At 42.8% G+C, this 15,473-nt stretch overlaps 1 protein-coding gene and 1 long non-coding RNA gene across 2 annotated transcripts in view; one reads left to right on the forward strand and one right to left on the reverse strand.

The window, feature by feature from the left end:
• Window positions 1-15,473, forward strand: part of LOC119197672 (dolichyl-diphosphooligosaccharide--protein glycosyltransferase subunit STT3B-like) — a 30,477-nt gene that overhangs the window by 11,539 nt on the left and 3,465 nt on the right. The window contains exons 2-10 of the mRNA XM_037454188.2: window positions 3,509-3,617; window positions 4,426-4,713; window positions 5,576-5,641; window positions 6,868-6,967; window positions 12,117-12,215; window positions 12,521-12,667; window positions 13,478-13,526; window positions 13,956-14,110; window positions 15,119-15,330. Of these exons, the coding sequence (XP_037310085.1) occupies window positions 3,509-3,617; window positions 4,426-4,713; window positions 5,576-5,641; window positions 6,868-6,967; window positions 12,117-12,215; window positions 12,521-12,667; window positions 13,478-13,526; window positions 13,956-14,110; window positions 15,119-15,330 (1,225 nt within the window). The remainder of the gene's footprint in view (window positions 1-3,508; window positions 3,618-4,425; window positions 4,714-5,575; window positions 5,642-6,867; window positions 6,968-12,116; window positions 12,216-12,520; window positions 12,668-13,477; window positions 13,527-13,955; window positions 14,111-15,118; window positions 15,331-15,473) is intronic.
• Window positions 1,778-3,476, reverse strand: LOC119197697 (uncharacterized). The gene is made up of 3 exons (XR_005114436.2): window positions 2,932-3,476; window positions 2,520-2,623; window positions 1,778-2,127 (listed from the first exon to the last, which is right to left on the reverse strand). It is a non-coding gene; the product is annotated as an uncharacterized LOC119197697 (long non-coding RNA).

Here is a 15,473-nt window from a genome sequence, read left to right on the forward strand (position 1 = left end):
TAAACTGCAATAAAACCCTGCTTATTGTTTGTGGGGATTGAATGAATTTGAATAAATGTTTTTGTTCGGTTTCCCCCCTGCTCCCGACTCTAAGCCTCTACTGGTTTCAACTCCCACCGCCCTCTCCCAGACCTAGGATGTGGAAACCTTTCTTGAAAAGCCACTTCTTGGTTGCACGGGCTTTTGGGTATAAATGAGCACCATTACCACTCGGCCGGGGTTTTTCCTGGGCTGATTGTGCTCCACTTCCTATGCCACATGCAGGCTGTGTGAGGGAGGGCATCACATGAAAATAAGATGAGCTTGTCCCTCAGCTGTTTTTCACCATCCAACTTTTCATGAGGCTTTAATTAAGAGCTTGGAGAGCGGCTTTGGCCCTCCGGGTTCAGTTATAGTTCTGTGCAGTTGCTTCTTCAACATTACACATCTGTGCTTTTTTTTAATAAGCAACAAAGCCAGATTAGAAACTTTTATTGCATTCCCATGTATTTTCTGCAGGGTGTTGTGTGCCAGGCTTCTCTTGTTGCCCTGCACAGCCTCGGCTCCTCCATGATGATTACAATAACATTCTTTTCAGGGGTGTTACGAAACCTGACATTTAGTTCATGTTTATTGCCTAAATTTAGGTATTTTGGCACATTATCTTTGAACACATTCTAGTAGGAGAAACACTGATAAAACTCTACAACCAATTCAATTTTGCTGTCAAAAAAACAGCAAATTCCACAGGCTTGTAATCCTTTTTGTTATGATGCTTTGATAAACTTTTTGTTTAAACATAGAAAATAAATTCATGACAGTCTGATTAATCTACTTTGTCCTAATAATCTGTGTGCGTGTGCTATTGTGGGGTTAAACTCTCGATCCAAGCTAGTTCTTTTTACCACACCTCACTACATTAATACATCGTCAAAGAATCCGCTGGCTGGAGTGAAATCACAAGAAAGAACAGCTTCAGTTACTAAGTGAATTAGGCTAGGAATAGTGTAAAATCTATCCAAGTAGGGTTTCTGAAGGTTCTGCTTTTGTTTCCTCAGACCGAGCCTTTTTGCATCTGGGGGGGTTTGTGGCCATGCCTTTAACAGGCTTTTGTAATAACACTAATCACAACATGTCCTACATAGTCACATTTTATAAAATCATAAACATAATATTTAACTCATTTTGTGTAACCCAAAATCAAGAAGATGCCATGAAGGGCTTTTCTACTCCGGTTCCCAAACTCTGACCTGCCGCGGAAGGAAAAACTCCCTAAAAAATCCTTTTAATGGGGATTAAATAAGGAAGGACTAAACAGAAATCCAGGACGTGCCAGGTTACACATTACACTATGGATGTCGTGTACAGTATTGAATGATGGTTTACGACTAGTTGGCCGAATGGGGTCTTCACTCTGACGCTCTCTGCCCCGCTGTCTGCCAACAAAAGGAGTCTCATCAAGTATTCAGAGAGCACTGACCAGCACTGCATGGCCACTTAACAACAAAAAAGTAATTACAGTTTATATCTATTTTAGCCTGAGCCTCTCACCGGCGTCCTACTCCACTCAACACATGTGGCTAGCACTCTGCAGCAGTATGAGGCTCAATTTATAATTTATTGTTTGGCCTCCAGCCCTTTGATGGTACAAAGCTATAAATGTCTGCATGTGCCCGGACAAGCGTCCTCTCAGGGATAATACACACAAACCTGACTTCGACCCCCCCCCCCCCCCCCCCCCCCCCCCCCCCCGTCCAAACCCACTCTGAGCTGGTAACCCTCTATAGACTGGGCTTGTAGCAATACAATGTTCTGTGGACACAGTAAAACCAGTGTGATGGGTGAACCTTGGTGTGGTGGCAGCCGGGTTCCATTTGCTGCTTAAACAGCATGATGACTTTTGAGCTCACAGTGATACAAATATCCCCATATGAATGTTGGTGTGTATGTGCAGGTGATGCCACATCCCAGCTCTTCAGATGTGAAAGGCTCATTGGTCCTACCAGACGCTGGTTCACACGCACACACACACACACACACACACACACACACAGGCACGCTCCTCATCTTAAACCGGCAGGCCGCTGCGGGTCATCAACGATTGACTCTGCCCTTGGGTTTGACTTTGCTGTGTTGGCCATGTGCCACCTGTGGGACACGAAGTGGCTTGTTATCAGGAATAATAAAGCAGGGTGGTGATTCCAGGTGCTGACATTGTGTCAAAGAAAAAAGACGTGGTGGACCGACTTTTATTCCTTGTCTGACCTACACTCTTTTGCGTAGCGTAAAGGAAGTCTTTATTGTGTGTTTGTTCTAGCAAACAGTAGAAATATTTAATAGAGCCTGTGAACCAGGCGAGGGCCGACACACGACATAGACTGGCTCAAAGCACTGTTTTAAGGAACATTAGTTTGATGTAACTAGTTGGTGAATCCCACAGGTTCACCTTAATATAAACTGCGCTAATGAAGTCAACAACTTCTTAATTTTATTTCATTTTTATCAAATAAACGTGTTCGCTCAAAATTCTGTGAACTTACTCTCAATCTAGCGGTCAATGTTGAGCGGCTGTGAGAACCGTCTGCTGGGACCGTTTCAGTCAGGAGACAAAGCTGCAGTTCATCTGTCCTGTGAAATGGAATGACTGTAGAACGGAAAGGCAGGGAGATGGTAGAATGTGAGGGAGAATAGAGAAAAGGAGTTATTTTCCTGGTAACTTTTGTTATCTGCCAATAGGTGATTGATGAATGAAGTTGTAGCTAAAGGCTTTTACACTGTAAAACTATTCCCAGTCTGTATAACAGCCGTGTTGTAGACCCGAGCACACGATCTGGCCTTCCAGTCAGCTCTTTTAAAAGGTCAAACTGTAGATGACTTGAATGCTGAGATACAGCTCCCATCACTGTGCGATACTCCAAAGTACTACGCAGCTTGATTAGATGAAGTTCTCACCTGCAGATCCAAACAACACGGTCTGCTGTGCTGTCACATCCACAGTTCTCCTGATGTCCCCAGGTTTTTTTCAATCTTAGCTCTGCCCTGAGAGTAGCTGGTCTCTTAGCGCCTGCGGAGTGTCCGTCTCGTCAGTCTGCTGGTAGAAGTTCTTCTACAGTTTTTGGTGTTGACACCATTTCGTCAGTTTTCCTCGGTGGTGTTGCGCGTTCCCACGCTGTGGTGTCAGTCATTGCTTCCACACAGCGGGGACTTTGGAACGTCCTCAGTTCTGCAACTGCAACTGATAAATGCTCAAAGGGGAGGTTTGTTTGATATTTTACATTGATATCTTTCTCAGTGTTTTTTTTACACAGCCCAATAGGAGTCGGCCCTCCACACAACGGGTCAGCAGAGCGCCTTTGTTGTTAATACATAGTTTCAAGTTCACATGGAATGTGCGAGCCTGACCTGTTAAAGGTGGAGCGGTTCGATTGAATTTGACTGTAAAGACCTGAACTTTATCACCTGAATGAAACACTGAAGCCTTTAGCCTTTGTTCCCTGTCTGACCCCTACCTCTACCCCCCCTGTTGCAGGTTCAACTACAGGGCGACTCACCACCTCACCACCAATGGCTTCTACGAGTTCCTCAACTGGTTTGACGAAAGAGCCTGGTACCCTCTGGGTAGGATAGTAGGGGGCACGGTGAGTGCTTCTAATCTGTTCACCAGAGTGCACTTAGAGGACAGACCTTTCACATATTTTGTGCCGTATGACGCTTAAAAAGCCACAAATGATGAACTGAGAGTAAGTTTGATAATTTTTTTTAAGTATAAACAATTTAATCTTTAATCAAAACACTGGTCCAAGCACTGCTGATGAAGTGTTTTTTAACAATTATATTTTTACACTGACTTGGTCAGGTGAATTTATCTTGGGCTTTTCGATTTAAATCTGGTGTTTTCTATAGTATGGGGTCAAAACAAACCGTTTCATTGAGAATTTAAAGTACCTCAATGTTGGGCTTTGTTTTCGGCTAGTTTTTCTGTCTCAAGCATTAATGACAAAAATGATATATATATATATATATATATATAATATATATATATATATATATATATTTTGGGGGGGGGGGGTCAGCAATCGTTTAAACTCGTTTCCATTTCTCTGTAGCATCTCTGATGTTGTCTTAAATACAAAGCAAACTTGAATATGCTTTATTCTTCAAAGATTGTTTTTGTGTGCTGGGAATTCAGTAACATGTCCACCGTGGTTGTGTAGGTGGTAATGTGCTAATTTTCTGTCCAGTGCCTGTGAGGCTGCACAGAGCTCGTGTCTATTCTTTTACTGCTTTAATCGCTCATTCAGACTGTAAATGATGCTTGTCAGTATTGGTCCCTAATCACATACATATTACATGAGAGAAGGAAATGAAATAAAAACCTGATATTTTTCAGGGCCACTCAAAACTGCAGACTTCCTGCCTTTACCTTCCTATCTGCCCCACCCCCAGGTGTACCCAGGCCTGATGGTCACGGCGGGCCTCATCCACTACGTTCTCAACCTGCTGCATGTCACTGTCCACATCCGGGACGTGTGCGTGTTCCTGGCGCCGGTGTTCAGCGGCCTGACCTCCATCTCCACCTTCCTGCTCACCAAGGAGCTGTGGAACCAGGGGGCGGGCCTACTGGCCGCTTGCTTCATCGCCATCGTCCCCGGCTACATCTCCCGCTCTGTGGCCGGCTCCTTCGACAACGAGGGCATCGCCATCTTCGCCCTGCAGTTCACCTACTACCTCTGGGTAAGCCCTTCACGTGCTGTAATGGAACTAGTCAAGCTGCAAATCCTAAACTCGTGCTTTTTATGCATGACGCTACAATAATCAAATCTAAATAGAGGGACAAGCCTGGCACTTTGTTTCAGAGGAGAAGGCTAAAATACAATCACAATCATATAAAGTAAACTCGCCAACAGCAATGACCACAATTCTTTTTAATGTTAGACACAGACAGTGCTCTTTAGTAGAAAACATGATTCTAATTCTTCAGCTGATTAACATGTTCAGCGGTTCCGCCCACCGCCACCCTGCCACAAAAAATAATGATCTATTTGTAAAGGCAGATTGTGAGAACAATTGTATACAAACTTAATTTCACCATATAAATGCAGATATCTTTACAGCTGTTCGGTTTTCAGCTAGTTTGTTTGAAGTCAAACCTTCATGTAAAACCTTCATCCCGCTGGCCCGCAGTGGTTATTAAAGGACATTAATAGTAAAACATAGCATAACCTGAATAAATTAGCATTAAGCTTCATTCCTACGAAGAGTAATGAATCACACAGGACAGAATGATTTTAATAAGTCTCTTGTGATTGCATCCAATATTTTTCTCTTTTCTTGCCATAATTCTCCCTCTACCCTTTATTTCCTTGAATCCACCACATCCGACCAACTAAGGTCCTCCAATTTATCCAATCTCCTCCAGCCAGTAACAGTAGTTTACACCCGGGTCTTTAAGTCAGGCCTTGTTGGCCTCGCTAAGCCCTCTTTAGCTTTGTAATTAATGAGGGAAACAATGAATAATTCTGATGTGTGTGTGTGTGTGTGTGCGCAAAGCAAGAACGGGGGTGTGTTATTTAATGCTGTCCTGTGTGAACTGCAGGTGAAGTCGGTGAAGACGGGATCTGTGTTCTGGTCCATCGGATGCTGCCTCTCCTATTTCTACATGGTAAGGACACACACGCATGAGCACACACACACACACACACACACACACACACACACCACTTTATCTTAAATTCTAGTCACAATAATAATTTAATCAACTCATCCTACCATATATAGACATGACCGTGATCATTTCTACATGATCTATTTGTTTATGTGCTTGACTTGGATCATTTTGACGTTCATTCGTATTGCATGTTAAATGGACTTTGATATTATACTTCTGTGTTTGCATATAAAGTATATATAATAAACTAAAAAAATAATAATAATTTTATATAATAAAGTTCATTGCTTGTTCAAAGGATGGGCTTTCATTAATAATGACACTGCATTATTACATGACAATAATATTAATTATTGTAATTAATTCTGGGACAATAGCTTATCTCAATAAAGGAGTTGTACTGACTGGCCTACCACGTTCAAGTCCTGATCGGAAACGTTACCCCAAATGGAGTCATAAACTCGATGGAGGGCAGTGGGAACACTACGCACTGACTGAAGCACCCATAAAGGATTAGTGGGCCCCTGACAGATGGCAAAATCCGATCATCACATGGAAGCCCATCAACTGGTGTTTGCCTCACGTCACAGAGAGGAAAATTACTCTGATAGAAATGGTCATCTGGGGAACTCTTTTCTTTACTTGCCAGACTGTGATGGGTCCTTTGAACGCCTCACGCTGTAAGCTTTGACGCCTTTTGTCTGGCAGCTGCTCACCGTCCGGGAGTTACACCATACTTATTGAAAAAACAATTTAAAAGGTGTGTACGTGTGCTTGCGTGCACATTTGAGGGACTGGCGACTGACAACATAATCTGAAGAGGAGTCTCTACGCTGAAGCTTAAAATGCTTCTACAGCTCTCCAGTGGGCTGTGCGGCTTCACCCCCTCCCTCTCAGTGCAACTCGTCTCATTATAGAAGTGTGTGCACGTGTTGTGAATAAGAGCAGGAACACAGACACCCTCCACTTCCCCGGCCTACAGGGACCCGTGGGCCGGTCACAATACTGATCATCTACTGCAGCTGAAAGCTCTGCATTTTTTCATGAACTTCTATAAAACCTGGGGAGTCACCTACTGATAGCTATCAGAAAGATTGCAAGGTTTACCACATGTCCACTCCGTAGTACTGGCGTCCGGTGCACAAATATGTTACAAACTGTTAGAATCTGTTCGGAACTCCAGCTGATTTGAAAATGTTCTTTTTTTGTTTGTCCCACAGGTTTCAGCTTGGGGCGGTTACGTGTTCATCATCAACCTTATTCCCCTTCATGTATTTGTCCTACTTCTTATGCAGCGCTTCAGTAGGAGGGTCTACATAGGTGAGATGCAGCACACACACATACACACACACCTTTTTATGTGGACAATTCAATGACGTAAGGATTTGAGGCCTGGGCAATGATTCTCACTATTTGACATTCAGTGTAGGACATTAAGGCTAAACCGTGAACATGAAGGACCGCGGCTTCACAAGCGTGCTCTCACACACACAGCCAAACTCTGAGTGTATTATCATCTATGTTGAAAAGGCCTAGAGCACTGTTCAGTCACACGGGGTAGTGACAGAGTAGCTAGTAATTATTTGTCACGTCTGCACTGTACAAACATGTAACTGATCATGAAGAGCAATCCACTACTGCCTTTAGTTATTCAGATACCCACATTCACACAAACAAAGGAGGCAGTGGGATAAAAGAGAGACCGAAAAGAAATTGGCTGCGTATCCTTTAAAGAGCTCATCTCATTGCTCATTTACCTTCACTGGTCATGAATAAGTCCCAACCCGGGTGCTCACTACTCCACCCTCATGCAGCGACACCACACCATTGTTTCAGATCCAAACCAATCATCATCCTGTGCAAATGACGACACAAACACTAAAAAGTGAAAGTAGGCAAGCTGTGAGATGTGGAATCCTAGGACTGCGGTGCAGACATGGGAGACGACGTTCTTGGATTGTTCATCCTGAAATAGGATTATTTCTTAAGACCAGCCCAGTGAGCTCTGCCTACAGAGTACAGAGTAATTGAGTTACTTCAGCGGTATGACCGACTGCCTTCCGTGATCTGACCTGTCATTCACTCTCTCGCTCCCCGTCTGATGGAGCACAAATACCCTAATGAAATCCATCTGGAATTTCATTCTCACCAGCAGAATAGAAAAAACAGATGCTTCTACTCTCTGCTAGTCATCGGGTCGTCACATCGCTCTGTTGAATCAAGGTGCCATGTGCCGCCTGCTGGGACACTTCAAAGGCCGACTCGGGCTGCCAGTCGCAGGAGAAAAGGATTAGATTAGACAGTGAGATGCATAACGCCACATCTTTTACTTCTTTTAATTTTCGATGCAGCTCCAACCCAACGTGCAGATCGCCTCAGAGCCACTAAGGGGAATCAGATCCTTGTGAACAAAAGATTTAGTGTTACTCTGTGCCAGAGTCCCTCAAGGAAACATCTAATTTTACTATAGCGGTCCCAACACTATTCCTCATAGTTTTAAGAAACTTCTTAAAATACCCAATACAGATAATGCCTAAAGATTTTAGGCATCTTTAGCTTTTTTTATCAACAAATATAAGTGAAGTGAGCTGCTTAAGGTTACTTTGCTAACACTTTTAATGGTAGAAAGCAGTGATAGTAAGGACCTAATGTGTATTTCTTTGTGGCTGAGTAAGGCAAGGTGCTATGACCTGCAGGTAGACGTTTGTAAAACATCGTAAAGGGTTTTTTGGGGGGCTATTTGGTGACAATTACAAAAGATTAAGAGTTCCCATAGCTCTTTAAATAGCTAAAAGTAAAGAGTTTACTCTGTTGGCATGGAGACGGATACTGAGTCCATATTACTTTGTAAAAGAAAACTGCAGAATAACAACTCTTAACAGACTCTTCTACTCTGATCTGAGAAAAAGCAGAGATTTAACGTACAATTGACTTTGTTTTACACATAAAAGTATATTCTTGTTACTACAACAATGGATTGAGAACAGAATAAATTATAAACTGTTGAAATGTAACCAAGTACATCTACTCATGAACTGTGCCTACTTACAAGTGTGTGTGATGTTTAATTAACTACAATGCAGAAGGAAACGATTTGACAACAAGCTCATTCTGCAGATGAAGATCTACTATGGAAGTAAATCTGTGCCATCGGGGGTTGAAATAAAAAGTTGATTGAATTTCTAGCACTGAATATTTATGCATTGAAATTATGTACCTGAATGTTTTTCAACATTAAAACACCGCAAAAAAATTCAACCTAAAAAAAAAAAATGTTGAAATATTCGAAATGGAGGCTACAATATTCAACCGCAAAAAATTCAACCTTGGCACACCAATATGCGGAGGCTACAATATTCAACCCAAATAAATTCAACCTTGGCACACCAACATCCGGGACACTAAGGTAGAGCAATCGATTCTAGATTCAAGATCAGTAGCGTGCGTCAAGCTAAAGGAGCGAGCACCCAAAACACCTTGGGCTTCGGATTGTATCCATGTCCAATAATAACGGGACTTTAACTCTTCTTCATGTCATCAGTGTGGTTTGTGTCTGTAAGATTCCGTAATAGACAGCTGACATTTGTACATTAACAGACTGTGTTGGACATGAACTAAGCGGAAGTTAAACGAGAGCGTACAGCCGCTCACAATACGCCTCTTCTTCTAGTTTTGAATTCATTTAATGATGCTGAGATCCTTGGACAAGCTGTTAGGAGTGATTGGCGGAGTTTTGAAAACCAGGAACGCGCTTGAAGAGGCAGATGAGCCGCTGTATCGTAGTGGGGGGGGGCAGCGGCAGCGGCTTTAACGGAGCGCGCAGACGCATAAACCCGACAGGACATGCAGGAATAACCGCAGTAGCGTCGGTAGAAGGATCCTTTTTCACAGCGGCACAAGCCGATCTCAGTTGGGTATTAAGCGACATTCAAAGTCCACGTAACGTTAAATGAGTCTTCATGACCATGGGTAAACTTTATTGAGGATCTGGCACAACACAGCGACCTGCAAGTAGCGCAGAGTCTTACATAAAGGGATGTACGTCTTAATGCGAGGCATTAGAATTGATCTCAAAGGGATCCTGTATTTGCTCGTAAAGTCTGAAACGAGAACCCATTTTTCAGTGACGGTGTTACGTGCCTACTGGTTTTTGAACTACTGGTTTGGCTACGGGTGCGTGTTTGTTTTCCCCCGGTGTTACGTGCCTACTGGTTTTTGAACCTACTGGTTTGGCTACGGGTGCGTGTTTGTTTCCCCCCGGCAGGCAGGTGTTGTCTGCCTCCGTCACTTGAGTCGTCACACATTTGCAAACATATTGTTCTGAAAATGTTCAAAAATGCATCCCATATCCATTGCAGCGATTACGATTGTATAAGTGAGCACTACGTCACTGCCACGTATGAAGAAATACATAAAAGAACATTTATTAAAAGTCCGCCACAACCGGGATTCGAACCGTGTCGCGCAAAATAACGTAGTGCCACAGAGCGGCTGTGCTACCCACTCGGCCAACCGAGCTTAATCGATTTCAGTTGATTTGTATAATTTAATAGAGTTGTATATCGTCAGTGGCAAGCAAACGTTTTGGTTTAGGGTGAACATTATATGTTCTTTTATGTATTTCTTCATACGTTGCCACACTGATGGCATGAAGAAGAGTTAAAGTCCCGTTATTATTGGACATGGATACAATCCGAAGCCGAAGGTGTTTTGGGTGCTCGCTCCTTTAGCTTGACGCACGCTACTGATCTTGAATCTAGAATCGATTGCTCTACCTTAGTGTCCCGGATGTTGGTGTGCCAAGGTTGAATTTATTTGGGTTGAATATTGTAGCCTCCGCATATTGGTGTGCCAAGGTTGAATTTTTTGCGGTTGAATATTGTAGCCTCCATTTCGAATATTTCAACATTTTTTTTTTTTAGGTTGAATTTTTTTGCGGTGTTTTAATGTTGAAAAACATTCAGGTACATAATTTCAATGCATAAATATTCAGTGCTAGAAATTCAATCAACTTTTTATTTCAACCCCCGATGGCACAGATTTACTTCCATAATCTACCCAGAAAACCTGTGAATAGTTCATAAAACATACAAATGCAAATCTACTATAGTGTTTCTGCCACGATAACAAAGACACAAATCAGTTTGAAAGCCGGTGTCGTTCCAACAGAACAAAGACAACAGAGGCGCCTGTTGATACCAATAATAATCTCATTGTGAAGACCACAGTGGAGAGAGTTGTGGTTTGGATCGATGCCCCGACACAAATTGGGGTGGAATCTTTTTTTTTTTTTTTTTCTCCACACACTATTCCCTTCAGTGTGATTTAAGGAAGGCTTCAAGTTGATTTCAAGTCCAGTTGCTGATGAACATCAAAGAGCAAAGACCTCATTAGCCATCCCTTGGCTCAATGTGGATTGATGATTGCATAATAATACATTAGTTATTAAGAGGTGAGATCGGCCAGACGTTCACTGTAAAATATGAGTACAATTGCAGCTCCGTGCGGCGTCTTATGGCAGATTTGAAGTAGATATAATGTTATGAGGGAAAAGAATGAATATTCACTGTGTGTAGAACCGCTTCATTCTACTCCGAGCCTCAATAAGGATCCAGCTGAAAGTCGATTTCTTTATTTTCCGTTTGGAGTTACAGCCCTAGTTCAGAGAAAGCCAAACTAATAGAGGGGTAAGGATGAATGCCTTGAGGACAATACTCTCTTAAAGAAGTGTATTGTCGTATATTGTCCCAACTAGGAAGGATTGATGCATCTTCCATTTTGCGGAGTGGTTGGGTTTGTCTGTCTATCCATTTATCAGTATCGTGATACACATAGGTGTTTAAAGTACAAAAATGTTTCTTACCTAATGACCTTTCCTACAATTCTGCCGGCTCAGCAGTGTGGCCGTTTTAAATCGGGTGCCTGCTGTGTGCGATAGCAGCATTGATTTAATACGCGTCAAACCACGCGCATCCTTCACTGCCACCACAGCTTTTAGGCTTTAAAAGGTGACCTTTAAAGGGAACACATCATGAAAGTATTCACTGTTTTGGTGCATCCATTTGGGTGTCCCCCTCTTCTTGTACGCCAATCCGATATGGCCCCCACTGCTGTGTTGCACCTAGCTGCCCGCTTGACAACAACCTGCAAAGTGCACCAAATTCTTTTTGAAACCCAATCGGATCATCCTGGGTTTTGCTGGGAGGGGTTCTTGAAGGGAGAAGCGCTAAAATGGGGAATTTCAGACACAAAGGCAGTAAAGGTACATTCATGCATAGTAGGATAAATAAAAACGGTTGCTTTTTGATCATTACAGCATGTTAACGTGTTCTTGTAGAAAACAAAAGCTCATGATTTAACTTGTTTAATGAAGCTCCACAGACCTACACACTAAACCCCAATAAAGCATCAATGCCTTGAACGTGATCTCTAGGATCAGATCACTCTTTAACTGCTTCTTTCCTTTCAGCCTACAGCACATTCTACATCATCGGCCTCGTCTTGTCCATGCAGATCCCCTTTGTAGGCTTCCAGCCAATCAGGACCAGTGAGCACATGGCGGCTGCAGGTCAGTACCCAGGAACCTCTGGTCTGAGTGGAAAGTGCCAATGATTTGTTTTAATGCAGGTCTATAGACTAAATCTGAATATTGAGCAGAGTGCAAAATATATTGCTCAAGTCTTTACAGCATTTTAATATGTGAACTTGTTCTTCTTTCAACTAGCATTGCAAAGGGACTTAAATATCGGCTACAAAAAATAATCCATAAATGCAACGAGCCCTCAAAGCAGAGTTTTGTAAAGCCGGATGAGAAGTTCTCACTCTATTCACTGCTTGAACCATGATTGTCGTCTTGGCGTCGTTTCTCTGCAGGAGTGTTTGTGCTGCTTCAGGTCTACGCCTTCCTGCAGTACCTGAAGGACAGACTGACCAGGCAGGAGTTCCAGACCCTGTTCTTCCTGGGAGTCTCCCTGGCTGCCGGAGCGGTGTTCCTCTCCGTCATCTACCTGACGTACACAGGTTGGTTCTCGTACCCTACCTGAAGCTTGCGTGTTCCAACAGCTCTTGCATACATTTTAACTAGTTTAGGCCTGAAAGTGAAGCAATCAGTTTTTTCTTTTCTCGAACAAGAACTGGATATGTACACTGATACTGAGCTTAAAGAAAAGCTGACTCGTCCCCTGAATCCACATTCTATGGGAATGAGAATGTAAACGTAATGACTAATATTGCAATGTGAGAAAAGAAACCAAGTTGTGTACACAAGAGTGTTACACAGGAAGCCTTTCATAGCGTGTTCTCTTATGGTTTGATTGTTTAAACATGGACTGCTGTTTTTTTGAGTAAAAACTGCCGCCTGGCTGGTGCATTTACATAGTGTTTTACATAAAGGTGTTGGCTGCCTGGGCCACTGCGCTTAGTGACCGCCATGACTATGTAGTTATGCACAAACCCAAGTCACTGCTGCTCGGAACCACTGGTGAAATAGACCCAGAAAACAGGGAGTTATTTCACACTAAATACTCTCCGGACAGGCATATTTGTCACTTACTTAGAAGTTATTAAATGGAGCCCTGTGGCCCCGCCCCTGCTGCTTGAATGCTATTTTCTGTGGTGGAATAATAAATACGAGCAGGATAATGTAAGATTGAGTTGATGTAAGCAACAGTATGTGTTCGTGGTAATGAAGGGACGTACGGAGGGATGCCTGTTTGCAGACAGGCTTATCATTGCAATGTACTGGATTAGAATCGGCCAACATTTCGCTGTGTTGTTGGTGTGTTTGGGCTGCTGCTACAACAATATTTTAACTGTGTGTTTCACCCTCAGGCCACATCGCTCCATGGAGTGGGCGCTTCTACTCCCTTTGGGATACTGGGTAAGTCCTCCCAGCTGGTCTCTCGTATTTGTATTTGTGCACTGGACAAAGTATTTGAAATTAGATTTGAATTGAATCTGTAACATATTTGCTGTAAATATGTTGGTGTACACAAGAGAGACACAACGTTCCCAGGGATGAGAGGCGAGTTTTCTATTTCTGCCTTTAAAAATGTAAAATAAAATGCATACAAAGTACCCCAAGAGGACTACACTAGATATTGTCATGGTCAGTCAGTTGGCTGATCCTAACAAATGAAACAAAGTATTGAGATTCTATCAGACCTAAGAAGTTATTTTTCTCCCATTATTTAATGAGGGCTTCATTTTACAGAGAAAATGGAATACCATGAACATAATATTTTTCATGCGTTAGTCTAACATTCTGATGACTTCCTTTTTACCATAATGTTTCTCTTGCGTTTCACAGCTATGCAAAGATCCACATACCCATCATAGCGTCGGTCTCTGAGCACCAGCCCACCACCTGGGTGTCCTTCTTCTTCGATCTGCACATCCTCGTCTGCACCTTCCCAGCCGGCCTCTGGTTCTGCATCAAGAACATCAACGATGAACGCGTCTTTGGTGAGAGCCGCCCTCCCGGAATGACCTGGACCACCGTTATTGAACACGATTAAACACATGGTGGCGAAAGTGGAGACAATAAACTCTAGATTACCATCACTATCAATAAAAGTGACATCGCATTGTAAATTTACATCACTGTACATTATATATTTGGTAAACCTCACTGTAAAACCTTGTGCATTTCTTATACGCAGTCTGTGGCTTTAAAGGCCAGGCTCTCATTTTAATGACAACTAAAGAAAGGCTTAGATGAAGTGCCAATAGAGAGGAAGGCATAGTGGACAACTCTAGCTTACTCTGGATATTAGCAAGCATCCAATAACATCCAAAAAACCCAATGGGACATAAACATAAATACGTGTCTGAAAATATTTTTTTTTTTGCAAATTGCATGTAAAGTGAGTCTGGAAATTTTAGGTAAAGAAAGAGATTTACCTTTAACGCTGTGCAAAGTAGTTTCCAGTCTACTTTATTGATGAATTTGTTTTCCCTGGAATATCAGCAACACGTTTGACTTAAATAAGAAAAAATCACCTTGCTTAATTTTTAGGAAATCCCCGACGTTCTCTCAGCGAGCGCGTTGAAATGTGTGATCTTATAACTCGTTTGTCCTGTTAGTCGTCTCCTTTAGGTGATGAACGGGATATGTAGTATAGCATTTATTTCTACATGTTTTAAAAAAGGTTCAAAGGCTGCATTTGCATATATTTAGCTCTTGAGTCTTCTCCAGTTTGTATACAGGTTTCCACTATGTTGTGCTTTTCTTTCTGCCGTTCCATTTTCGGCTTTGAATCTGCTTCAACATGCCAGTGAGATGGACCAAAGCCCTTCATGGATTTATGCCCTCTATCAGACAGCACAGTCTATCTGTAATATGACTTCAGAGTCTTCATTTCTAAGTAATTAAAGGAAGTCACGTGATGTTTTTAAAAGGAGGTCAAACTCACCAAGCTCAGTCTGTAACATCAATGACTCTCTACTTCTCTCTCTCTCTCCTCACACCAGTGGCCCTATACGCCATCAGCGCGGTTTACTTTGCGGGTGTGATGGTGCGCCTCATGCTGACTCTGACTCCGGTGGTGTGCATGCTGTCGGCGGTGGCCTTCTCCTGCGTCTTTGAGCACTACCTGGGAGATGACATGAAGAGGCAGAGCCCGCCCGTCGAGGACAGCAGCGACGAGGACGACAGGAAGAACGCCGGCAACCTTTACGATAAGGTGGGCCTTGTGGGTCTAATGTCTCACTGAACTGACGATGTTATTTATGGAGGCGCTCTTTCAAAGACGACACGATCACTTTTCCTTAGAGCATGTTTTACTTTAGTTATTCCGCTTTGTGGAACAACCAAAGCGCATCCCTC

This window comes from Pungitius pungitius, chromosome 11 (assembly GCF_949316345.1).
Source record: "Pungitius pungitius chromosome 11, fPunPun2.1, whole genome shotgun sequence".
NCBI lineage: Eukaryota > Metazoa > Chordata > Actinopteri > Perciformes > Gasterosteidae > Pungitius > Pungitius pungitius.